The sequence below is a fragment of the Numenius arquata genome, chromosome 8, assembly GCF_964106895.1.
Source record: "Numenius arquata chromosome 8, bNumArq3.hap1.1, whole genome shotgun sequence".
In the NCBI taxonomy this organism is placed as follows: Eukaryota; Metazoa; Chordata; class Aves; order Charadriiformes; family Scolopacidae; genus Numenius; species Numenius arquata.
This window is the reverse complement of record NC_133583.1, coordinates 24,515,259-24,539,868: the sequence shown is the minus strand read 5'-3', so window position 1 is coordinate 24,539,868 and position 24,610 is coordinate 24,515,259. Positions and strand designations below refer to the sequence as shown.

The following is a 24,610-nucleotide window of genomic DNA, read 5'->3' as shown; positions in this document are numbered from 1 at the left end:
TCTTTTCTTCTCCTTATCTGTATTTTACTATTAAATCTCTGCCAGCTGCCTGAACACGGTGGATTTAGTCTTTGACACTTGCAATATTGTCTGTTATTTGCTTTATATTAGGGATGTATTGATGGGAAAAGTCTTGCTGGCAATTTGTCGTGAATGAAAGGAGAAAACTGGCATGAAGGAAGAACTCTGCATGGGATAGATATACATACGCATGTGTGTGCACGCACAGTGCAGCCCTTTCTCTGCTCATGCTGCGTCTGTGTCACACAGAACCATGCAAAGTCCAGCTGCGGTGGGCAAGTATCTAGTGTGAGTATCTCCACCTCCCCAGGCGCCTGGGTGACTCTCTGGGGAGGAGGACAGCAGGAGGAAGGAACCTCCCATCCCTGGCTACTTATTTCAAGCCTAGAGAGCCTGGGCCAGGAGATGAGAAGGTCCTAGGGATTCTACAGGTAACAGAAACACTCTGATGTGACTCATCCTTCAAGCACTGTTGGCATCCAACCATCATCTCCTTCCCAAAAAAAACCTGTAAAGAAACAGGCAAGAGCCTCTCTGCTACTATCACGTTTATTAGGGAACAGCCGTTCTCTACACCGTTCGCTGCCTGGCGCCGGTGGCCGCAGCAGCCACAGTGAGCACACCGAGCACGCACAGCAGGATGAGGGCTGCAGGGAGCCATGGGTTGGGTCCTGCCAAAGGAGAGAAAGGCTGGTTATACATCTGGGTCCCCTGAGACAGTTCTGAGCCCTGGCTGGGAGCAGATTCAGGGGAGGTCATCTCCTGTGAAGGCTAAGAGCCACTGAAGCTGCGGTTTCTTTGGGTTCCTGAGGGCACTAACAGGACTCAGTCACCCCAACTGGCCTCACCTGGTGCCTCCACCCACACCCATTGCCCAGGGTCTCCATTTAGCTCAGCATTCGCACCTGGTCTGAGCTATGCTGAGGTGGGCTTGTCCCCAGCCCTGGTCCTGGAATGCTGTTTGGATCTTCTGGATTGATCTCAGCGCTCAGAAGGAGCCTGCCTTGCTGGGTTGATGAGGAGGTCCAGCGTGAAAACCCAGCCTTCCTGGCCTGGGGTGCTGCACCGACAGCCTTCTGGCTCCTGGTCCCTTCCCGCCCAGCTCCCTGGCTCAGCCCGACCTGTGCCTGGTAGGGAGTCGCTCACGCAGGGCTATCCTCTCTGTGTTGGTCTGGCTTCTGGAGCACACTGTGCATGGCCATGACACCTGAAAGACTCCACACATACGTACCCCCCAGGTCCTGTTGGTCAGTCCTGGAATGGTGGATCTCTCTGCCCAAGGGAGGGGCAGCCAGCAGGCGGATGGGCCCGTAGGAGACAATCTTACTGTAGTCATCCTCCAGTGCCCGCTTCCTCCTCCAGTGCCTGGGGCATTGCTGTCAACAAAACCAAGGGAAGGGTGATGGGACCAGAGGGCAGGGGAGAAGCCTGCTCTGGAGGCAAGAGCTGTCCTGGTGGTCTCCCCCAGCAGAGGCACAGTTGGGGCTGCAGCCTGTGGGCAGTCCAGACCTCAGAGCATGACAGAAGCCTGAAGGACCTGAGCCTGCTCCTCCCCAACTCCTAGCATAAACCTCTCCTCCTGCAAATATCCAACAGACAGAGGGAAGAGGGAAAGGAGCTCTCTGGTGGGTCCAAGCCCTTGTACCTGCAGTTCAGGGTGCCAGGGTGAGCTCCCGCTGCTGGGAGGTGTTTATTGTGCTGAGGCACCCAAAACCACAGCAGATCCCCTTCTCCAAACAGCAGGCCAAGGGAAGGGAGGTGCCCCTGCCCAGGCAGACCACCAGGAGAGCTCACCTTGGAACAGGGCTCCAGGCTGTCGGGGACACAGAGCCGGACACGGCAGTGCAGGAACACCTCGGGGTAACCAACAAACCGAAACATCTGGAAGCTGAACTTGGCAGTAGTGCTCTCTCCAATAGCATTCAGGTATGTCACTGTCTCATCATGGGGACACCTGGGACATGATGGCTGAATCAGCAGGTGGCAAATGAGGGGAAGCATCCCAGCCTGGAACACCAGAGCACACAGGGACTGGGCGCAGCCCCCAAGCTTTGCTGAACAGGACTATTTCTGTTGGTGCCAGTGGGGATGCCTTTCCTTGGCACTCTGCGTTGTGGGACGAGCTGCCACCAGAACAGGGCCTGGCTCGTGCCTTGCTCTGTGGGGCCTCAGCTGCTCTGCAGGGGTGGAGTGAGCCTGGCTGTGGCTCCAACTTCCCGGATATCTGCGTTACTGGCTTAACTTGGCTGCAGCCAGCTCTAATGCAAGCTCTTCAGCAGATACCTCTATGCGCATCCCAGCAAGGTTTCCCCTCTCCCTTCCTTGCCCTTTACCTCTCCAGCTGGCCAGGAGTGATGCTAGAGGGAAGGCAGCACTATTGGCAGCAGAGCTGGGTTGGGAGAGGGAGCACAGTTCAGAGCAGTTAGGGGGCTCATCTATGGGGCTGGTCCACCTATTCAATGATGGTGTCAACCATAGGTTCCACCTATGATGGTGTCACTGCTCATTGCTCCCACACAACAACCTGTCCTTAGCACCCAGCAAAGAGACATGATTGTGCTCATGGTGCAAGGAGACCAGATGTACCAGGGGCACCCCACTCACCCCTTCTCAATGAGCTTGTGCCGTGTGTCCTGGTAGGGATCGGTGCTTGGTGTAGCCCAGCAGTCCTCAACACTCAGCAGGTAGTATTTGAGCTGGTGCTGTCCTTCTATCTTCAGCAGGACATAGAGTGTGTCCGTGATGGGGATGACTGTAGTTGGCAGGTGATAGGGCTGGAGGTAGGAGGGAGTCTTGTACAGTCTCATGCTGACGTTGAAGTGTCCTTCTCTGACCACAAACTGCACCAGCCTGAGAGGAGAGGAGGAGAGCTCACGAGCAGAACAAGAAGGCAGGAAGGATGTAGCACAAGTCAGGCCATTGGTGCAGAGGCACTGACTCTGCTCCCAGGTGGAGCCTTGTGAGAGCCAGGCCCCGAGCTGCTTCCTGGTTGTCCCGCACCATGTGCAGACAGAGGCAAAGACCTTCAGGGGTTCCCACTGACCTGCTGGCCAGTGACGTCTATGAGAAAGGCAACCCAGGGGGTCCTAACCTGCACCTCCACTCGGGCCTGCTGGGGGCATCTTCTTGTTCCCATCCTTTATTTTTTGGCTAGCTGGTTTCAAGCAGTGAGGATAGGAGAAAGGTAGATTGTGTGTGCCCCTCTGGCTCTGTCCCAGGCCCAAACCTTGTGTTGAAAAACTATGTTGGGAAGAAAAAGGGAGACACTGCGATGTGGCATTGCTCTCAGAGCTCTCTAGTGGCTCCCCAGGGCCTTTGCAGATCACCTTATTGAAGGCATCTACTTTTCTGCAAGTTCACAGCTATCATGTCAGCAGCAAGGTGAAGAGGGATCACTCACTTGTCAACAGCAGTGAGAGTGAAGGGCAGTTTCACCACCTGCTCGTAGGCATAGATGCAGGAGAAATGCACCTCCAGCTGAAACCTCCGGGAGATCACGCCTCCGCGCGCTTCCTGCTCTGACTCAATGACGTTGGAGTATGACACATGGGAGCTATTTCGCTGGAATGACACAGAAACCAAATCTCCAGACCATGTCTAAGCTCATACACAGAGCAACAAGCTCCGGTTCAGATGGTGCAACTCAGCTGTAGCTGTTCCAGGCCTCCTAGATGTCTGCTGGGGTTTTTGCTCAAGTTCCACGTCCAGGGGCAACCATCACCGGAATAGGCAGGAGTCAGCATAGTGACCACAGGTGAGGGCCCTCCTGTGCCCGGTTTCTCTGCACCAGTTCCTCTGCACCCTCCCTGACCCACGAATCAAGTGAGGGACCAAGGGGCTATAGTCAGGGCTGCAGAGCTCAGAGGATGCTGCCAGAAAGCCGAGGGCTGTTGTCAGCTAGTAAAGAGCACAGTGAGACTTCTATGCTCTGCTGAATAAGACAAGATGTGCTGCCAGCAGGGGTTTGCTGGAGGCAGAGGAGCTTTCTGACAGCCCCCAGGGAAGCCTTCCAAGGGGAATGAGAACTTTATAGCACCCAGATATAAAAGGAAAAGCCTTCGGGGCTTCCCCTTGCTGTCCCCACTTAGCGTGTCTGCTCCTCTCGCAGCTTCAGAGCTATGCAGAGAGGCTCTGCTGGATCCTCACCTGAATTATTGATCCGCAGGCAGTGTGGTTTTCACCTGTGAGAGTGGCTGCAAAAAAAAGCTCGTCCTCTTCTTCCCTTTCTGAGACCTTGCATTCCTGGTTCTTCAAGTGGACAAGTTCCCGGGGGATTTTCAAGAGTTCAAACACCTCCTTCCTCACCATCATCTTCATGTGCTCTTCCTCACAGGCCAACTTCAGTACCACATCTGGGGGAAAAAGCAATCTGCAATAGCAATAAGGAAGAGGCCTGGAGGAGCCCTAGGTCATAGAATTATAGCATCGTAGAATGGTTTGGGTTGGAAGGGACCTTGAAGATCACCTTGTTCCAACCTCCTTGCCCTGGGCAGGGACACCTCCCACCAGACCAGGTTGCTCAAAGCCCCGTCCAGCTTGGCCTTGAACACATCCAGCGACGGGACATCAGCAGCTTCCCTGGGCAACCTGGGCCAGTGTCTCACCACCCTCACAGCAAAGAATTTCTTCCTAATATCTAATCTAAATCTCCCCTCTTTCAGTTTAAAGTCATTACCCCTTGTCCTATGGCTCCACTCCCTCATAAAGAGTCCCTCTTCATCTCTCCTGTAGCCCCCTTTAGGTACTGGAAGGCTGCTATAAGACCTCCCTGGAGGCTTCTCTTCTCCAAGCTGAACAACCCCCACTCTCTCAGCCTGTCTTCATAGGAGAGGTGCTCCAGCCCTCTGATCATCCTCATGGCCCTCCTCTGGACCCATTCCAACATGTCCATGTCCTTCCTGTGCTGAGGACTCCAGAGCTGGACACAGTACTCCAGGTGGGGTCTCATCAGAATGGAGTAGAGGGGTAGAATCACCTCCCTCACTCTGCTGGCCACACTTCTTTTGATGCAGCCCAGGATGCTGTCGGCTTTTTCGGCTGCCAGCGCGCACTGCTGGCTCATGTTGAGCTTCTCTTTCACAAACACCTACAAGTCCTCCTCAGGGGTGCTCTCAATCCATTCTCCGCGCAGCCTGGATTTGTGCTTGGGATTGCCGTGACCCAGGTGCAGGACCTTGCACTTGGTCTTCTTGAATTTCATGAGGTTGGCATGGGCTCACCTCTCCAGCCTGTCCAGGTCAGACAGGCTCCAGGTCAGCTGTGGGATCACACCATCCCACCAAGCTCAACAGATCCGCATCCCAGTCTTGTTGGAGGCTGCTGGTAGAGCCCTTCAGAGACACTGGGCAAAAGACAAACCTTTGGGAACATGCAGAAGTTAATGTGGGTCTGTCATTTTGTACTGGTTGCCTAAGACCTGCACAAGTCCATGGCTGCCACTACGCTGAACAGACACAGTCCTTAAGCCTAAGACATCAAAAGCAGATGTTGTGGGTCTGACCCCCTTCAAGGGCTGTCTACAGAATCACTGCAGTCTGTCAAAGGCACCAGACAGGGACAGCGATCCCCACTTTCAGATGAAGAAGACACAGTTTTTGGCCAGTGTCTGGAAGGAGCCTTTACTGTAGCCGTGATGGAGTGCATGTGGTTGTGCCGAGACTACAAGGCAGCTGTGCTCTGCAGCATGCTGGGGTGTCCTGGCATGACTACACCACAGCATGGCTTCTTGACAGCAAAGGCTTCCTTCTTACAGGAATTAAGACTTCTGGGGAGGAAGGAAACAGCCTGTGACTAGGTCTTGTACCAACGTGTAGTCAGGGCATGGCTGGGGGGGGGGAGCGGGCAATGCACCCGGACATGCTCCTGGAGCCTGCAGTGAAGAGCAGGGGTAACACCAGTGCACCATGCCCATCACCCTTCCATCTGGTGCCCGTGGACAGACTGGGGAGGGTTCACCAGCATCCCCAGCCCTACCTTGGCAGAATGAGCCTGTGAAGCCCGGTTTGCAGCTGCAAATTGGTCTGTCCTCCATCACTTGGCAGGTCCCCTGATGCTGGCATGGGTTTGGCAGGCAGGCATCTGGGCTCCTCTTAAAATGGAGGGCAACCCCTTGCCTCGGGTCACGTGGGCTTGCCAGCTCACCTGCAGCAAAGGAAAGGTGAGCAAAAATATCTGAAACAGCAAGAATATCTTCCCAATGCAAGATGCAAGTGAACTCGCCCCACAGTGTGAAGCCCTGCCCAGCTCGCACGGGCTGAGATCCTCACTTAGAACCAGAGCAGGCACATCTGAGGAACAACCTGACACCTCAGCTTGCCTGGGAGGATGTGATTGAGAGCCTGGGAGACCTCCTCAGCATGGCCATAAACTGGATCAGAGCTATGGAGCCTGGCACCGGCTAGCAAGGAGAGCAGTGGCACATCACAGCACCTGTGCCCATCTCCACAGGTTATATTCCATACACGGCTGGGATGGAGAGCTTGAGGTTTCTGCCTATTTTGCACCCCAGTTCCTGCCCCCACTGAGCCCTGCTCTGTTGTCCCCCCCTTAGCAGCCTTCAGCAGCGCCCAGAATGAGGAACCTGGACACAGATCAGGGTGAGGGTTTGACCTCTCCTTTCCATACTACTCGTCTGTGACCCAGCAGGGACAGTGTAAGGGGTACTCACTCTTGTTGCCTTCACAGCCAGCCAGGCAGAGGGCAGAGACCAGCAGCAAATGTCTCATAGTCCTTTCCTGTAAAAACAAGCAAGCTCTGGGTCACTCAGATTTTTAGGATGCTCACTGTTGATGTTTGCAGTCATACAGAAAGAGCCAACACTCAAGCATCGGTGCGATAATTTCTGTACTGTATTTCCTCCAAAAACTCTAGGTTCAATGGCACAAAGTTGTTTCCTATCCTAAAGGGCCAGATCAGAAACACCTCCCCGCCAGGCTAACACAAGGGTCAAGTACCGGCCTGCATTTAGGTAGCTATTCCAGAAAGGGGGTTGGAGAAACCAGACCTCGAACCTGCAGGGATATGCTGACAGTGATAAAGCCACATTTCAGTAAGAACAGGCACTCTGAGTAAAACTGCACAGCCGAGGCTTCAGTCCAGGCTCCCCGGAGAGGAAAGGAGTTTCCCTCTTCCCACTACAGCTTTTTGAAGAGACAGAATTTGCAATAGGATCCTTGCTTTTCCAGTAACTCATACTCATAGCAAGGAGGCAATGAGATTAAAAAAAACCCCAAAGCCTTGAACACAACTAAAATTAATGCTACAAAGCCACAGATTAAGTTGATCTTCCCCATTAGTATAGATAATGGATTTCTTTAGGGAAATTAATGGCACGGTGCTGGATGAGCCCTGACACTGGAGTCTCCTTATCATAGACATAGATACTTGTCAGCTGGGGCTGGCAGCTGGAGCAATGCTCTGCCACCCCTCTGCCCTGCAGGTGTACTGAGAGTGCATCAAAGCCAATGCCAAAAGCCCCGCTCTGGTCTGGCAGCACATCGCGTACCCCCTCTGCCTGACCCCACGTGGCTGCGACCACCAGACCTCATGACAAGGAGGGTTTATTCCTCACTCTGCTCCAGGCTCACTGCAGCAGTCCTGAGAGATCCCACCAGTGTCAAGATCTCACCTTGTTCTCATCCCACTTACCATCAACAGGCCACTTGATTCTCCTCCACCCCCGGGTTGCTCTTGTGCTCCCGCCGCGTGCCTTTTATCACCCTCCAGCAGCTCATCCTTCCCCCCCATGCAGACACACTGCCTCCGTGATTGCACAAGAGTCAGTTTAGCATCCTTCAGCTGCATTTCGGGAGGAAAGGACTCTACCACACATCCTCCGGCACAGATGGCCCTTCCGATTAGCTGAGGGCTTGTGAACGCTGACCCAATTCATGGCCTTGGTGGGATCCCAAACAGGGGCAGTATCTGCAGAATCCCCAGGAATCTTGGGTTTTGCACATCCAACTGGTTTCGTGGCACCTGCTTTTGACGCAGCAATAACAACGGATACCACAGCGGCACACACGAAGGCCAGATAACTGTATGTACTGAATTGAGGGGTTTGCAAGCACAACGTACATTTGCTTTGGATGTTTTTGTACTGACTGCCAACATCTACGATCTGGTGAGAATTACTGGTGAGAGATGGAGGGATGAGGGCTTGATCCTACCACACTTTGGGAAACAGTAACCAGCTGCAAACAGCAGTAATCATTCAAAGTGATGCTTCTTGATTTATACTGACTATATCCTGTGTGTCCTCAGAGCTTTAATTGCTACAGACACCATAACATAGCAGCAAATGTGAACGTCCATCCATCCAGTTTTTTCCTAACCACAATGAAAAACAGAAAACAGAAGTGTTAAGCACCTGACCCTGCTGACAGCCTAATGGACTACCAATTTAAAAAAATGGAAGAAAAAGAAAAAAGAATAAAGAAAAAAGGCCTCCTGCCATCCCTTGCTGCCAGCTTTTGGATGAGAATCTCTGCTTTCCGTTATGTATTTTAGAAAGTAATTAACCGGGGCATAAGCTTGCACAGACTCAGAGATTCAAAGGCAGTGCAGCCCGCAGGCTGAGAAAGCAACAAAGGAAAATGATGAGGAATGTGGGAAGGGGCTTTTTTTGTGGGTTTGTTTTTTTGTTCTTTTTTTTCAAGAGAGTGAAACCTGTAAGTTTACAAGCAGCCTTGTGGCCTCTGAGGGGCTGGTGGCAAAGCTATCCTGGCAGGCAGGGTTTAGCCACTTCCTCTTTATTTTGCCCAAAAGTCTTGTGGACGGAGGAGGCTGCCACCATAAATGTGCCTTCTCCGGGGGGCTGTCGGGAGCTTTCAGCCTGGGGGAGACTCAGGACGGCGGGCAGGGAGGGCTGGGGCAGCCGAGAGGGTGCGAGATGGCCACCTGAGGAGCCCCGGGGGGCAGCCCGGGATCGGGGGTGGCCTGCGGCCCGCCCGGGGTGGCCTGCCGCCTGGGGGGAGCCCTGAGGGTAGACCGAGTGGCGGCCCGGGAAAGACCGGGGGCAGGCCCGGGAAAGGCCGCAGACCCCGGCAGGGCCCCCAGCCGCCCGTGCGGCGGGCGTTGCCATGGTGCGCGGGCCCGGCGGCGGTGCGGCCGGGGGAGGCGGCGGGAGGGCTGGGGAGCAGCCGCGGCGGCTGCAGCCTGGCCGTCCTCGGGGCCGTGGGGCCGAAGGGGTGGTGGCGAGGCCGGGGAGCAGCGCTGGACCCCGGGACACCCCCCGTGCAAGGTCTGTGCCTCCCTCGCGCTGTCGGCTCCTCAGGAGGTCAGCCCGACCTCAAGGAGGGGGAAGCAAACAGCCCCGAACCTCCCTGAGATGTCATTAAATAATATAAACAGCGCTCTGTCCTTGGAGGCTGCTGACTCTGCTGCAAAACATACCCTTCCCTTCAAGGCCCCATAGCGGCCGGCCGGGCTCAGAGCAGCCCAGACAGCATGGGCTATGTGGGCTGTCAGCAGGTGCCCAGCAATGTCCGGAGCTCCTGGGAGCTGCTTCCCAGCTGGCAGCATTCCAGGCAGGACAGAGGACGCAGCATTTGCACGGGAAGCAGGGGCCGCACCATGATCCGAGGCTGGACGTGGGGATGTGCTGTCCCCTACTGAGCCGGGCTCCCCCTGTTCTGCCGTGTACCCCACGCTCAGGGGGGCCAGGAACATGCAGCCACTTATTTACCAAGCCCAGCCCAAACTCACATTCAGCGCTCACCCTTTACTGTCACACTTCTGGCTGCCTCAGCCATCTTCATGTACTAAATTCCAGGAGGGAATTCTGCCCATCTGCTCTGCTCTGGTGAGACACCCCCCCTCCTCCAGCTGCCTCCAGCTCTGGGGCCACCAACATCCGAAGGTCATGGACCTGTTGGAGCGGGGCCAGAGGAGGCCACGGAGATGCTGGGAGGGCTGGAGCCCCTCTGCTGTGAGGACAGGCTGAGAGAGTTGGGGGGGTTCAGCCTGGAGAAGAGAAGGCTCCGGGGAGACCTTAGAGCCCCTTCCAGTCCCTCAAGGGGCTCCAGGAAAGCTGGGGAGGGACTCTGGATCAGGGAGGAGAGCCATAGGACGAGGGGGAAGGGTTTGACACTGAAAGAGGGGAGACTGAGATGAGATATTAGGAAGAAATTCTTTACTGTGAGGATGGTGAGACACTGGCCCAAGTTGCCCAGAGAGGTTGCAGATGCCCCATCCCTGGAGGTGTGCAAGGCCAGGCTGCATGGGCCTAAGTCCAGTGAGCATAGTCTAGTGAGAGGTGTCCCTGCCCCATGGCAGGGGGGTTGGAACTAGATGGTCTTTAAGGTCCCTTCTAACTCTAACCATTCTGTGATTCTGTGATTCTAAAACACTACAGCCAGAGTGCAAATGTTTCTGTGTTGCTGTATATCTGGTGTATATCCCTTAATTCACCCTGGTGCATGCATTTCTGCTGTGCCCAGGAGGAGACAGAATGGATGTCCTGGAGGAGAAGGAGGAAGAGGAGCAAAGAGAAGAAGAAGAGCTGAAGGCTTTGGAGATCAATGATAACCTCCAGGACATGGAGATGAAGGTGTCTGTAGAGCAAGTCTGCATCCCAAGTGATGTACCGTAAGTCACGTGTGTCTGTCAGTTACTGGGATGAGCAGAGACGGTCCCTGTGGGGCCCATGGGGAGATCGCACACGTGTGGGTGGCACATCTGGTCCCCTGGCATGGGGAGGGGAGTGAGCAAGTTTCGCATGTTGTCCGAGAGTGGGCGCGTGTGAGTAAAACAACTCACTTCATTGTACATTCATTTGCTGCTGTATCATGACACTATATAAAGATGCCTGAGTCTCTGGGTATATTTCAGCTTGGCATCACTCCAGAGAAGCTTGGCTATGTCAAAATCATATCCTTGGATATGATCCCCATTTTTTTTCCCTGGGAAACAGGGAGCCCCTGCTATGTTTTGATAGCAGATCATCTTGCCGGAATTGCTTCCGGCTTATTATCTGTGTCTCTGCCCCCTCCTGCCCTGGAAGTGATTTTAACTGGAACTGATTTTTAATTTAGCTCCATTGACACATCCCAATTACCATCCTCGTACAAGACAAATTCCCTGAAGGAAAAGAAGCTGCTGCACATCGCTGACCATTTCCTCCAGCAGTACACTCACCTCTGTCCTGACCGCAAGCCGCTCTTCCTCCACCCGGTCAACGAGTGTGGCGTGGAGGTATGGGGCGGTGTGCGGCTGGGCACGGGGAGCGCTCGGTTTCCATAGTGCGGAATGCTGGGGAAGGACAGCAGCCCTTCCTGCCCTCCCTCCTGGCCAAAGGGAATGGGAGGCCACTTGCCATGCCCACAGCACCCTGAGCAGGCACACAGCACCCTGGGAACACCCCAGCTGTCCAAATCCACAAGCACGTTGTACCACGCACATAGTGATGGTGCTATGTAGGCTGCAGGCAGCTTGCAGCCTTGCAGCATGACACTTAAGAAACAGGAACATAAAGGAAAGTAAAAGAAACACACGAAAGAGTTAAATCTTAGGCTTAATCACAGATATGGAATCTCGATCCAGAGTTAGGTCTTAATCCAAACTTCTTAGAAGTTACAGGGAAGGAAGTAAATGTGGAAGTTTGTGGTCTGGTTAAGCTGCACAACTCTTGTCTAGTTCTGGACCTGATGCTCCCCTGGGCATCTGGAATTGCTACTTTGGGGGACCATATTTCCCCCAAATTTATTGTATCATTAACATGCAAAGCAAAAAATGCTGGAGGATGTAAAAGCTGGAAAGGGCGGTAGCTATTTGTAAGTTTAGAGAAAGAGTTTCTTACTTGAAACCTTAGAGAAGAACTGGCTCGTATCTGTAATGTGTCTGGGATGAGCTTGAAGTTTTAGCCATAGACAAGCAGACAGCCTCTCAGCTCCATGCAGTTTCCATCTCAGAACAGGCGAGGAGGGTTACTGACACTGTTGATATGCTCTAGGGAGGTCCTGAACGTGAGGTGTGACATCCAGGGGTGGCTGAAGGATGGCTTTGGACAGGAGACTCTGCCAGGCATCTGTTGGCTAACCAGAGTCCTCCTGTTGCCCTACAGAAGTTTGTGAGCACAACGGTGAGGCCAACCCTCCTGCCTTATGCAGAACTGTACCACTGGGATGGCTGTGCCAGCTTCATCTCTGATTACCTCACCATGGAGCCCCTCAAGTCCCCTATTGCACCGGTAAGAAAGGGGCTGCAGTCCCATCAGAAGCAACCCCATGACGGAGGTGACAGCAGGACACAATGTGGAAACCGTAGTGGCTGGGATTACAAAGGTCTTTGACCCCTCCATCATCCCCTCATTACTTAGGCAACCCCCCCAGTTTTCCCAGGCCCTGTGCGCTCTGTTTGGACCCATAATCCCAGTACGGTGGAGTGTTGTACCTGTCAAGTAATTGAGCACCGTTTCTGCAAGACTTGGCCTGACCTTGCTCTTGGTCAACCCAGATCTGGTCTGCTGTGGGTTGCAATGGCAGACAAGCTTCCCCTCCAAAGGCTTTGGAACAAAGGAGCATATAAAGCCCAGGGGATGATGCTTGACCTCAGTGACCAGTTCTTAGGAGCTTTAGACATTTCTATCCCAATTTTGGGGATATTTTGGGGTGGCTGAAGGGAGATTTCTACACTGGCAAGAAGAGGTGATGTCAGAGTTAGGGCAAGTTCTTGGCTGGTGTGAATCATCTAGGGCCAAGGGAGCACACTCTTTGCTAATAAGGACTGCTGACGCCCTTCAGAGTGCCCCAGACGATCTACACCAGCTCTGTGCTGGCCGAGTGTGTCCCAAGAGTCCCAGGGTCTCAAGAGGAGCTCTGGCACTTTGCAACCACACAGAATGTATCTCCATTTAGCAGATGGAGACTGCCTTGATCACCTAAGCTGATGTCCGAGCTCTGGGAGTGGACTGTCTATGTAGAACCTCTCTATATGCAGTATATGCATGTTGATCCCTTTGCTTGGTCACTGGTGAGGGCCAGAAGGGAATATGTTCCCTCCTTTGAATTATAACTTAGCTTATGGGTCTTCTGCTTTGAAACACTGCAGACAGTCCAGCTAGAGGGGGAGGTAAGCCCCACTCCAGCGTTGAGGCTAGCATTAGATTTTCAGCAATTTGACGAGCTTGTCCTGCCCATCTCTCCCTGTGGTTAAATTTGTCACCAGATTTGAGGTCAGATTTTCCCCAGATCGCTTTGCGGGGGGGACTTTTGTGGTCTGTGGCATATATAGGAATTTCATATAACAGATTCCCTATGGGTGCAGAGCCTAGGGATGTGGGCAATCCCCCCTCTCTCTCTCTCGCTTTCTGCCTGGTGCATGCTTCAGCTTCACAAGACAAGCACTGAGAACATGCATCTCTCTCTTTCAAGCCCAGTTCGCTCTATTCCCCAACAACCATCCTGAAATACCAGCGAGGGAACTGCTTTGACTTCAGCGTGTTGCTGTGCTCCATGCTGATTGGGGCCGGGTATGATGCCTACTGCGTGCACGGATATGCCACCCGTGAGATGTGCACCCTGGACGAGACTCTGAAGGTGTGCCCGCTCCTCAGGAAACCACAGGAGGTGAGACCTGCAGCAAGCGGGCAGGGAGGAGCCCAGCATTGCATGTGCAGCCTGTTTGTTTGCAGTGAGCTCCAGGGTTGAGCTAGGGGGAAAATCTTCAGCTCCACACTGGGTTTCAGTCTGTACCAAGCAGGGACCTCACTAAAGGAATCTTTTGAGTGATTTTCCACAGTTCCTTAAGAGGTGTCTTTGGCTTCACTGAATTCCTGCTTACCAGGTCCAATACTGAAAACTGCCAAGGGTTGGGAACTGGGAGGTACCTGTAAGCCATAGATTTTCTCCCTTCTTTTGATCTCTGCTGGGTTTCACAGCAATACCCTGCTTTTGTGGAGGCAGGAACCAAAAGAGAGGATGAAGAAGTCCAACAAGTATAGAGTTAAGCCCCCACCAGACCTGCAGAGCAAGTTTGAGCTTCAGCAGGAGGCCAAGAAGGCAAAAACTGAAGCTGCTGAAAAGAATGAGGAAAAAGATGTGGAGAAGGTCACGGTGAGTTAGTGAGGTCCACCTCACTGTGAACTCCAGGAGCAAGAGCTGAGACACAGGTAATGGCTGACCAAAGAAAGGAGGTCACTACCCTCTGCCACAAAGTATGACACGACCCTGATCATGGCCATGAGCCTCTGGGAACACAATGTGTGCTGGCACAGTAATATGTGCTGGGTATGTGCTACATCACTCTTCTGAAGAGTGTTTAGGGCCTGGAGATTATTAGAAACAGGCAGAGGAGAGATTAAGATTGCTGTTGGGTTGGACTAAAGTGACAATAAAATGGTAATAATTACTACTCTGTCCTCTGCACTACAGGAAGTGGAAAAGCCTGAGCGTGACCCTTTGTGTGGCTTACGGGTGCACGCGTGGGTTTTGGTTCTATCTGGGAAGAAGGAGGTTCCTGAGACCTTCTTCATCAACCCCTTCACGGGAAACAGCCACAGCACCATGGATGAGCATTTCCTTGGGATCGAGAGTGTCTGGAACCACAGGAACTACTGGGTGAACATGCAGGACTGCTGGAATGGCTGCAAGGTAACGAGCCCTTAAGCACCCTGTGCCTGTGAAGGACAGTTGGGCTAACCTGAGTCCTGGGGAAGTCCAAGATCAGTGGTGATCCCAGTTTCCACTTACCATTCCCTGGGTTGGCTCTGGGAGGTGAGGGAATGGGTTAGAGCAACTTGACCTTGGGGCCATGCATGCCGCGAGGAAGGAGGCAGAAGCATTTCCAACAACTTCCTCTCATCTGTGGCAGAGGCACCATGAGGAAAGGGGTCTGCAGGCCTCTAGGCACAGGTGCAGTCTTTGGGGTCCCACCAGCCAGCCAAGCATCTGATGAGCCAACCTCACTGAGATCCAGGGCCTGCCTAGGCTCTTTTAGCTCTCTGACACCCAGCCAGGTCCAGAGCATCACAGACGTGCAGGAGCAGCATTTCGTTTAGTGTCAGGCCCTTGAGACTGCCCTGTAGTTAAGTGGGTTTCTTTTTTATGGCCTAGGATCTCATCTTTGACTTGGGTGACACTATCCGCTGGGAAGTTATGCTTTCAGGGAGCAGCAAGCCTCTTCAGCTGCTCTCAGATGCTGAGGAGGAAAAGGAGTTATCTGACAGGGACTCAGATGATACGGTGAGTGACCCAAATGATGGCTCTCGTGCAGTGGGAATGCTGTATGGAACTGGTGTGTTCGCAGGCCTGCCTGCTGCCCTCTCCAGGTCGGATCACTACTGCTCTAGTTAGGCTTTGGTTGGCTCTTTAGATCCTTCTCCATCTTGAATAGTTCTGATGTTTTTTGAAGCAGGACCCCAGGTGGTACTTCTGGTGTCCTAAGTGGCTAGGGATCTCTGTAGGCCTCCAATGCATTGATCTTTGGGATGAAATAATTTAAAAAAAAATAATCCAAACTGAAATTTTTCTGGACACACTTTCTCTGCTGGTCAGCACCTTCATCTCCTGGCTGCTAGGTGGAGTTGCCAGCAAGGTGTAGAAATAACGTATGTACTCTAATAAACTAAAATTGCTGTATCCTGGAAGAAAAAAAAGGTTATGTTTTCCTGGTGGGAGAACACAGCATGATAAAGCAGGCATTGCACCAGCACAGCAGGACAGAGGAACAGTACATTCCCTCCTGTTATCTATACTTCTCAGCCTGCACTCCTAACTGGGGAGCAAAGCGCCTTCCATGGTCTACGTAAAACAAGCTGGTCATTCGTTTGAATGATGATTGTCATCCTATCCAGCATGACCGTTAGCTAGAAGGTAATTGCATTAAGCTGGAGTAGGGCTGTGCTATTGAGAGCGTGGGAATGCAATAAAGCTCTCCTTCCACGTAACCTCCGGTGTGCTGCTTGCCTCTGTCCTCGGGCTGTGTGTGACCGACACAGCTCCCCTAACTGTGCCACTGTGTTCCCCAGGACCAGTTTTGCACTAACTGAGCTCTGATTGCTGCACTGCATTCTTTAGAACCAAAATGTCTCCTGGCACAGTAAGAGAAGCTGCCAAAAATGCAAATCTCTGCTTCTGTTTCAGCAGGAAAAGGAGGAGGGAGATACAAGTTTTGACATGCCACCTTCGTGGGTAGCCCCAATTCAGATATCTCCCAGAGGTATGTATTCTTCCTTTGCCTTTTGCTTGCCCCCAGCTAACGTTTTAGTGGATCTAGGGCATTTGTTTATCTCACTCAAGAGTTCTCCCCTCAGGATGAGGGTACAGCAGTGAAGTGCAGAAGATGAAGGCAGCAACAGCTATCGGTTTGAATGCCTGCCCTCACTGCACTGTCTCATCCCCCTGCAGACACACACACACACACTGTGTTTTCCTGCTAGCTGAATGATTTTACCAGGGACGGACTTTCTGTTACTGCTATGCACAAGGGACTGCCCCTGCACTGTCAAATATTTGCTTTGGGAGAGAAAAGAGTTATTATACTGTTATAACATTATAGCAAAACAGGCAGGGTCTGAACAGCTTTACTGGCAGCTGAATGCAATCAATAAATGCATGGTTTCTCTTAGACCATGTTTTTCTCCCTCTTGAATTATTTTTTCCTGGGGCTGAGTACAAGGGAGTCAGTTTTTCTGACACCTCTCTTGTCCGCTGCAGAGTTTGAGACCCGCTGTTCCGACGGGAGGAAGGTGATCCTGTACAAGAAAGCAAAACTGGAGAAATGGGCACCATACCTGAATGGAAATGGGCTGGTGAAACGCCTCACCGTCTACGCAGACTTAGGCTGTAAGAGGGATGAGGGAACACACTGGATGCACTGAGCCTGGGATGTGCTGATAGGAAGTGGGGGGCAGTTACTTTCTGCCAGTCTCTCTTGTGCTTTCTCATCCTCCTTTCACCTTTGTGGGGGACTTATCTATTGTATTTTCAAACGCTCCATCATGCTCACTGGCTGTCAAGCCCCAGAACTTTCCAGCATTGATAGGGGTTCCTGACAGAGTTTGAATCTGTTTTACACCCCAATGGTGAGGCTGTTCATGTTGCTGCTTGGATTTCCAGTCTTCAGAGAAATGGAAGGCTGGTTTGATTTGATCCAATAGCATCACTATTCCCACTGGTGTTGACAGGAGCCATAGAAAGGGGCAGCTATGGACTGTGATATTTCTGTACTCCAAAGGATTATTCTTCAACAGCTGGTCCAAGAAACTGCAGATTCCTAACAGGACATACAACGTCCTGTCCTCAGCCCTCTTGGACAGTGTACTGTCCCCATCTCATTTCTCTTCATTAAATATTTGGGATAGAATTTCTCTCCCCTAACTGTAGTCATCTGCTGTGCCACCTTCTCCCCCTGAGCTGATTACTTTAGTTCTTGTTGATGGAGAGGAATAAACCCTTTTAAGGTATAATTCATCTAGTCAAGCGTAGTTCAGGATTCATCTACAAAATGCCCCTGGGCACAGGGCCAATTCCAGTGGCTGTCTGACGTGTGCTTTGGCTGTATCTGGACACGGGGTGCTTGTGCAGATTCTGAGAACTCATCAGATGAGTCTCACCACCTCCAATGGAGTGACATAAGGTTGTGAAACGGTTTGTCTCCTGCCAGGTACTGAAGTAGTGGAGGTGAGGGAGTGGTTCAAAAACCGAGAAGACATGTTGGATATGAGAGAAGTGAATAAGCAAACACAGCTGACCACAGATTACTTCAGCCCAGGACACTTCCTCTGTCTTAAAGGTATTCCAGCTCAGCTGGGCAGCCACTGCAGCTGATGGGACTTCATGTGAATCCCTTCTAGCAGTGGCAAAAGCCCAAAGTTGGGGGGGCTGCAAACTTGTGGGATGTATCGCCTAGATAAATAATATGGTCTCCAGTGGAGAGTAGACAATTGGGTTGTTGGTTTCCAGTCCTGGACAGTGCTCCCTCCCCAGAGCAAACCAGAAGAAAAACACATACCTATCACATATATAAGATGATATAATTTACTCTTATCAGTAGAAGTGATAGAAGTAGAAACTTTCTCCTTAGTATTATATTTGGTCTCTCACTGTTGTGCAGCTGGGGAAGAGAAAGTCCTGCATCAAGTCTGTTGCTAAAGCGGCATTTCACGCCAAGAGGCTGTGCCCATTCCTGGTTTGGGAAGAGCAGGATCCAGGCTTCACTCCGTCACTACTGCCTTACTGTGTAAGGAAGGCAGTGGCCCTGCAAAGCTGTCCTGCTGCCCTTAGGCTGTGGAATATCGGTACAGAGCAGTGAGAACATTTCCTTCTTACGCTCTTATATGCATTTGATTTCTTGATGCTGAAGAAAATGAGACTTCCTCTGGACACACTTGTGTTCACCGTACTATGGTTGCTAACTCTGAAAACATGCAATCTCTATTATATCCTTAGCTCATACCTATACGTCGCTGGAACCTGAGACTGAATATATGATGGAGTTTTACAATGAGGCGCGAGTTGATGGCCTCCAGAAACGTGTTGAAACTCCTAATGAGATGACAGAGTACTTCGTGGGGCGGGATGACTTCCTGCACGTCCGGTACATGGAGTTTGGCAAAAGACGAAAGAAAATACACTTGGCTGGCACCAGAACTGACATTAACTCCCGGCCTATAGTGGTACGGCCAAGGCAGAAACAGAAAAATATCCGTCACTGTGATATTTATACTATGCAAAACGTAGTACCTAGGGCTTTAGGCTCATTTTCAGTGAGCACAGCCAAGGCAAAAGTCCAGATGGGATGTCCAAGCCTTGTTCAGCTGCTGTGTCTCGCAGTTGCTTGTCTTAACAGAGAGCTACAGTGTGAGCAGTTGTCATGAACTAAATTGAGCAGCTACAATGATACCAGGAAACTAAGGCTTGGAAAAAGTGTGTCAGAGGAAAGAAAAAAAGCTTGACTAGGATTTTGGAATGAAATTTTTACAGGACTCAAATCTAGTCAAGTGATTTCATGTTCTGACTCCAAGCTAATAACATTTTAGGCTTCTGATGAAGTATCCCACCACTCTGATTAGTTACAAGCAGGTAATCTTCCTCTCATCAGGTCCAATTTGGAGAACAGAAGAGGGAGGAAATCTGACATCTGGCAGTATGGTTCAAACACTTCACCTGCCAAGACAGAGCCATGCAGTGGCCGGCCTTTGGACCAGCGCCCAGTATGCTCCTTTCTCCTTCCCTATTTTGGGGAATGTGGGAAACTTTGTTGTGCTCCAAAATACCTTGCTTCCTGCAGTACCCTCAGGCAGGGATGCATCCCAAGCTAACTTTGAGCTTGGAGAGCATACTTGGCTCCACAAATAGGAGACTTCTGCATTGCTTTAGGCAGCTTTGTGCTTTTTTTTCTCAGGCACAGGAAAGAACAGTAGGACCATGGGCCAAGAGATGCCATCATAGTCCTAGCAGAAAAGCCCAATTTTTACCTTGGGTTTTTACCCAATTCTGCAAATATTGCCAGTTTTCTGTGTTGGCTAACCTGCTTCCATCTCTTTGTCTTCTCCTCTCATTAGCAAATCAAGGAGTGTTTCCACAGAAACCCAGAAAAGCCTGCTGATGAAGATGTAGCAGAACGTATCTTTCTGATCACAGAGGATATGATCCAACTGACGTATCACCTCAAGGATAAATACATTACTGCCTCAAAGAAGGACTTCTTCAAAGTGGCAGAGGGGGATAGGAAAGGAAATGAAATGGTCACGAGCCCAGAAATGTGCATCGCATACCAGGTATGGAGAAGAACTACTTGTATTTTGAACTTTTTCTACATTCACAAGACACAAAGGGAAGGTGAAATGTCAGTAGAACTATAAGCATGACAGACCCCATGGTGTCCCCCTGCTCCATCTGCCCCCCTCCATCACAGACAGCCTCCAGGCTAACAACACGAATGCCATGCTGGAAGTAATGGGGCACGCAGGGCATAGTGTAGGGTGAAAGGTCATCTTTCCAGACTTGGTCATCAGGCAGCATAGACACAGCCACTGGGATCTTGCAAGATGCTGGTTCAGCAGCTGTTGGGCTCAGTCCTGTGGATTCAGAGCAGGGAAGCTGAAATTTCCTCTGCTGTTCTCTTGAAGAAGAGACCACAGCAGAGAAGCAGAGGCAGACATCCTGGGTTCTAGCTCAAATTCTGCCATGGACTTCTTGGGTCACATCGTTGCTTAAACATCCCAGAGTTTACCCTGGAGGTGCAGAGGAAGATGCTGAGGCATAATGCAGTGCTGGTAGATAGATAGCCTTAAATGAAAGATATTCCAAAAAAAAAGTGGAGTGCTGTCATTAAGGCAAATTCTCTCATTCAGGGCTGGGGGGAGTCACTTACTAACATCATTGATGTGAGTCTGTAACCAGGGGCAGAAGTCTGCCAGTAAATTCTGCAGTGATGCTGCACAAATTAGGAAAATCAAAATGAGATTGCAAATACAGAATTTTTTAATGTTATGCACGTTTTTTTAAAGTTTCTATTTTCCATTGGGGAGAATACATGGAACGCAATTGCTGGATGAAAGGTTGCCATCCTTTCATCTCTAACCCTGCCAAACTGCTTCCAACCAAATAACAGCAGCATCAGCAAAGCGCAAGATGTGCCATCTGGCTCACATTACTGCTGGATTCAAAATTGAAATGAAGTCTAATAAACTGTTGACCATGGGCTAGATGTTTCAATGGTGGGAATCGGTGTTACTCCATTGACTGTAGCAGAATTGTGCCAATTTCTGTTAGCAGAGTACCTGGTCCCATGCACAGAGAGCACTACTCTCTTTCACGAGCTTATCTGCTTCCAGGCAGGGTCTTCTGAGAAAGAGGAGAAGCTGCTCCATCTGTACAAACTGTTGCAGAAGCTAACAGTGGAAGAGAAGCAGCTGAAGCTGCAAGTCCAGCAATCTGAAGCAGAGGTAAGAGGGAGTTGTCACACTGTTGTCAGAGCTGGTCAGGCATGGAAACGGTTTCAGCTGGACGGTTGCCAAAGCATCCTCAGCATCAACTGTGATAAAAATAATACTCTGGTGTCATAAAGCTGTTTTCCATGCTGAATTATCAAGCCTTCAACCCAGTCATTGTTCAGCAAAGATGTAGCTTTAATGTATTTATGGTGAGTCACACACTTTCCAGCTCCTGCTCTTACTCTTTATTCTCTGGGAAGAAGACAGTTTCAGAGAGCAAATGACAGCATATGAAGTGGGGCATCTAGAAACATATCTGTCTTTTGCCTGGGAACAAGACCAAAAAGAAAAGATATTGTATGTAATGTCATATCTACTTGCTAGGCATTTCCAGGAAGGCCTATCCAAAATATTGAAGTGACTTTTTGTGGGAGCAACTGTAGAGAAATACTTCATAAAATAGATTGCTTGTATTGCTAACCACACTGTAACTGCTGTAACAAATCCATGTTCTTAGAAGTCTTTGTAATTATTTCATGATAAATACAACCATTCTAATGGTAAATACAACCATTCTAACCATTCTGGGCTGCATAGGGAAGAGTGTGGCCAGTAGGTCGGGGGAAGTCATTCTCCCCCTCTACTCTGCACTGGTGAGGCCACAACTGGAATACTGCGTCCAGTTCTGGGCTCCCCAATTCAAGAGGGATAGGGGACTACTGGAAAGAGTCCAGCGAAGGGCAACGAGGATGATTCAAGGATTGGAGCATCTCCCTTATGAAGAAAGGCTGAGAGATCTGGGACTCTTTAGCCTGGAGAAGAGAAGGCTGAGGGGAGACCTTATCAATGCTTATAAGTATCTGAAGGGTGGGTTGAAGGAGGAGGGAGCCAGACTCTTTTCAGTGGTTGCCAGTGAGAGGACGAGGGGCAATGGGCACAAGCTGGAACATAGGAGGTTCCACTCAAATATGAGAAAAAACTTCTTTCCGGTGAGGGTGCCAGAGCCCTGGAACAGGCTGCCCAGGGAGGTTGTGGAGTCCCCTTCTCTGGAGATTTTCAAGACCCACCTGGATGCAGTCCTGAGTAACATGCTCTGACATGCTCTGGGCAATCCTGCTTCGGCAGGGGAGTTGGACTAGATGATCTTTATGGTCCCTTCCAACTCTAAAAATTCAGTGAAATTCAGTGAAACGGAGGCAAAGCTGTTGGATTTTATTTTTTAAATGTTTTGGTAAGGAAGAGGAACCCCTCAAGGAGCTGGAGAGGGAATCTCTCAGCATGATATGAACATATTTGTACAGATCTTCTATATTTAAGCTTATGCTACAGTTCTTGTACACAGCATCTACTCTGTTGGCAGGTCAAGCATGTAAAAGTACTGTCATTTTGTGGGAAAGCTGAGGGTCTTTTTTCTGATTTTTTGGAAGGTGTTAAATATTTTGAAGGTCCGCAAGAATGAAGAAACTAACGTTAAATTGTCAGTTTCAATTTATAATACGGAGAAGAATGAAAAGAGAAGACAACAGTATGAAGCCATGGTAGGTAGACTGCATTAATCCCAGTATTTATTACATGTACACAAAGAAACACAGAGTAAGCCTTTTCTGTCTGAGGAATTATCTCTGAAGAGCTTTTTGTATCATTAAAATATACTAGGCCACATCCCTAGCAGGTGTAAGTCGGCACAGCTTCAGTTGACTTCCCATGAAAACATAACATGATCATGCTGTGACCTTCTGACTTTCTGCAAAAACTCGCATTACCGAGAAGGGTTACTGTTTTATTTTGTTTAGTTAATAAAGAAAAACAATTAACAAGGATTAGTTTATAATAGGGATTATGGAGGGAGTATGATAAAGGATTCCAAGCTGCATCTTTTTAGCCAGGGCTCATTTTATTAGGCAAATAAGCACTTCTTTATGTGATATGAATCGATTATTTTCTTAGTTTTCATTATTACTTGCAAAGCCAATTTTGTTCCAGGATCTCTGTTGAGGAATTAATACCTTATGACTGGTGTGGACAAATACAAAAAGATTCAAGAATAATTACTCACAATTTTTCTAGATCTCCAAGATGATTCTTGTGAATGATTTTTAGACTGAGCTTTCCTGAATAGAGAGGTTATAAAAGGTGATATTAGGTTTCATGCCAAACTTCTGGCGTAAAAAAACAAGCAGGGGCAAAGATCCAAGCACCAGCTATTTGCCAGCCTGCAAGCTGGTATCACTCACAATACCCAGTCCTCATCCATTCCTGTCCAAATACAAATGCATTTTGTAAAACCCTTCTTGCACCTCACTGAGTAACACAAGAGACATCTCTACAATCAAGGAAATTAGGAGAAATGTTAAAAAGGACAATAGAAAATATAAGGAATAAAATCCGCATTGGGAAAGGGCTGGTATGGAAAGCTAATGCAAAGCAGTAGTTTTTGATCAAACTATAGGAAAAAGAAACATTATTTCCTACCTGGGGGCAAGGAGGAGCTTTCGTCTTTGCTTTTATTTTGCATTATCACAGGATGTTTGGGAAACAGGTAAATGGGACCGTGACTCTCTCTGTCCTTTCCCCTCCAGAAGAAGACAAGGGAGGATGACCTCCGGGGTCCAGGGGAACAGGATCTGGATTACCTGGCACCTTTTATTATTCAAATCGGCCACAGAGAGAAAATGACCAAGGGGCAGGCCCTGCGTGTCAGAGATGACTGCCTGACTGATTTTAAGCACCGTCTCATTAATAAAGCCAACATCATCCAGGCTCGCTTGGAAAAGGTATTCCCAGCCACACTCCAGGATGTGCACGTTACTGGACTCTCCTCTGTACTGGCAGGAGGGTAACACACATCTCTGACAGCAGGCAAGAAACAAACCTCCTTTGATTACTTCAAGAGAGCCATAAACATGCCTGTATTTTTTTTTTTTGTCCTTAGCATGTGAGATCAAAGAACAAAATAGCTCCAGGGTGAAATTTAATCCCTATCTCAATTGGAGCCGATTTGGTTCTCCAGCGCTTCTTAACTACAGTGAAGCAACACATTCAGGTTTCGCTGCCTCTCGCTGTTCCATGTTTTGATTCCCCTTGTTTTCTTGTTCTATGAGACCTCATCTCAGACTTACTGCCTCCCATGAAAAAATACCAGCTCTGATTTGCTGTTTCCTTCATCTCAGGTGCCTGAACTTTAAGTTGCATTTTTGTGTCCCTTTGTTCCTTGCTGTCCTCTCCATCACCCTGACCTCTGGTTGCTTGCTCCCCCAACAGGCGGTGGAAGAGCTGCAGAAGAAGGACCAGTGGTTTCAGAAAAACCAGAATCGGCTCAGCGCAGAGGAGGAGGGTGACTTCCTCACCCGTCGCTCTGAAACCACATTCCACATCCATATTCTAGCACTGAGGCTCAAGAGGTACTGGGAATGGCTGCTTGAGACCAGGGGAGGTCTAGCGGTCAGCTGCCAGCACTCAGCACTGAGGCTGTTCTGTAAAACGTTCCGCTCCCTGTCCCACTGCAGTTCACCTCCAATGTACCCCTTCTTGTTCTAGGGAAAAGCAGGCCGCACCACAGAAGTACCTTGCTCTTGAAGAGAAGCTGCGCAAGGATCCTCGCCTGGCAGAGCACCTTGGTCACACCTGATTTCTTTATTCCTTCACAGCAGACACTGGAAATCCGTGCTGAAGCCTGTTAGAAGCAGCCTGAAAAAAAAAACCAAAAAAACAAAT

The 24,610-nt window shown here is 50.2% G+C and overlaps 2 protein-coding genes across 2 annotated transcripts; one reads left to right on the top strand and one right to left on the bottom strand.

The window, feature by feature from the left end:
- Positions 1-591: 591 nt before the first annotated feature.
- On the bottom strand, positions 592-7,824 carry LOC141467267 (uromodulin-like). Its single transcript, XM_074151732.1, has 9 exons — positions 7,669-7,824; positions 6,689-6,755; positions 5,995-6,162; positions 4,168-4,373; positions 3,422-3,582; positions 2,626-2,871; positions 1,816-1,975; positions 1,253-1,397; positions 592-692 (listed from the first exon to the last, which is right to left on the bottom strand). Exons 1-9 carry the CDS (start codon positions 7,822-7,824, stop codon positions 592-594), a joined length of 1,410 nt encoding a protein of 469 aa, XP_074007833.1.
- A 2,647-nt stretch (positions 7,825-10,471) lies between these two features.
- Positions 10,472-24,524, top strand: DRC7 (dynein regulatory complex subunit 7). Its single transcript, XM_074152240.1, has 17 exons — positions 10,472-10,608; positions 11,055-11,214; positions 12,083-12,208; positions 13,392-13,586; positions 13,923-14,072; positions 14,391-14,609; positions 15,072-15,200; positions 16,101-16,176; positions 16,674-16,802; positions 17,623-17,751; positions 18,408-18,634; positions 19,523-19,738; positions 20,798-20,908; positions 22,324-22,434; positions 23,476-23,670; positions 24,158-24,297; positions 24,434-24,524. Exons 1-17 carry the CDS (start codon positions 10,472-10,474, stop codon positions 24,522-24,524), a joined length of 2,541 nt encoding a protein of 846 aa, XP_074008341.1.
- Positions 24,525-24,610: the final 86 nt, after the last annotated feature.

What these genes read in the sequence shown, in the direction of transcription:
- DRC7 (XM_074152240.1), top strand. Translation starts at nt 10,472, where the DNA reads ATGGATGTCCTGGAGGAGAAGGAGGAAGAGGAGCAAAGAGAAGAAGAA. An exon ending in TCCTCAGGAAACCACAGGAG is followed by an intron (nt 13,587 to 13,922) that starts GTGAGACCTGCA and finishes TTGTGGAGGCAG; the next exon opens with GAACCAAAAGAGAGGATGAA. An exon ending in CGTCTACGCAGACTTAGGCT is followed by an intron (nt 16,803 to 17,622) that starts GTAAGAGGGATG and finishes GTCTCCTGCCAG; the next exon opens with GTACTGAAGTAGTGGAGGTG.
- LOC141467267 (XM_074151732.1), bottom strand. Translation starts at nt 7,824, where the DNA reads ATGCAGCTGAAGGATGCTAAACTGACTCTTGTGCAATCACGGAGGCAG. An exon ending in CACAAGCTCATTGAGAAGGG is followed by an intron (nt 1,976 to 2,625) that starts GTGAGTGGGGTG and finishes ATCATGTCCCAG; the next exon opens with GTGTCCCCATGATGAGACAG. An exon ending in TGACCAACAGGACCTGGGGG is followed by an intron (nt 693 to 1,252) that starts GTACGTATGTGT and finishes CTCCTTTGGCAG; the next exon opens with GACCCAACCCATGGCTCCCT.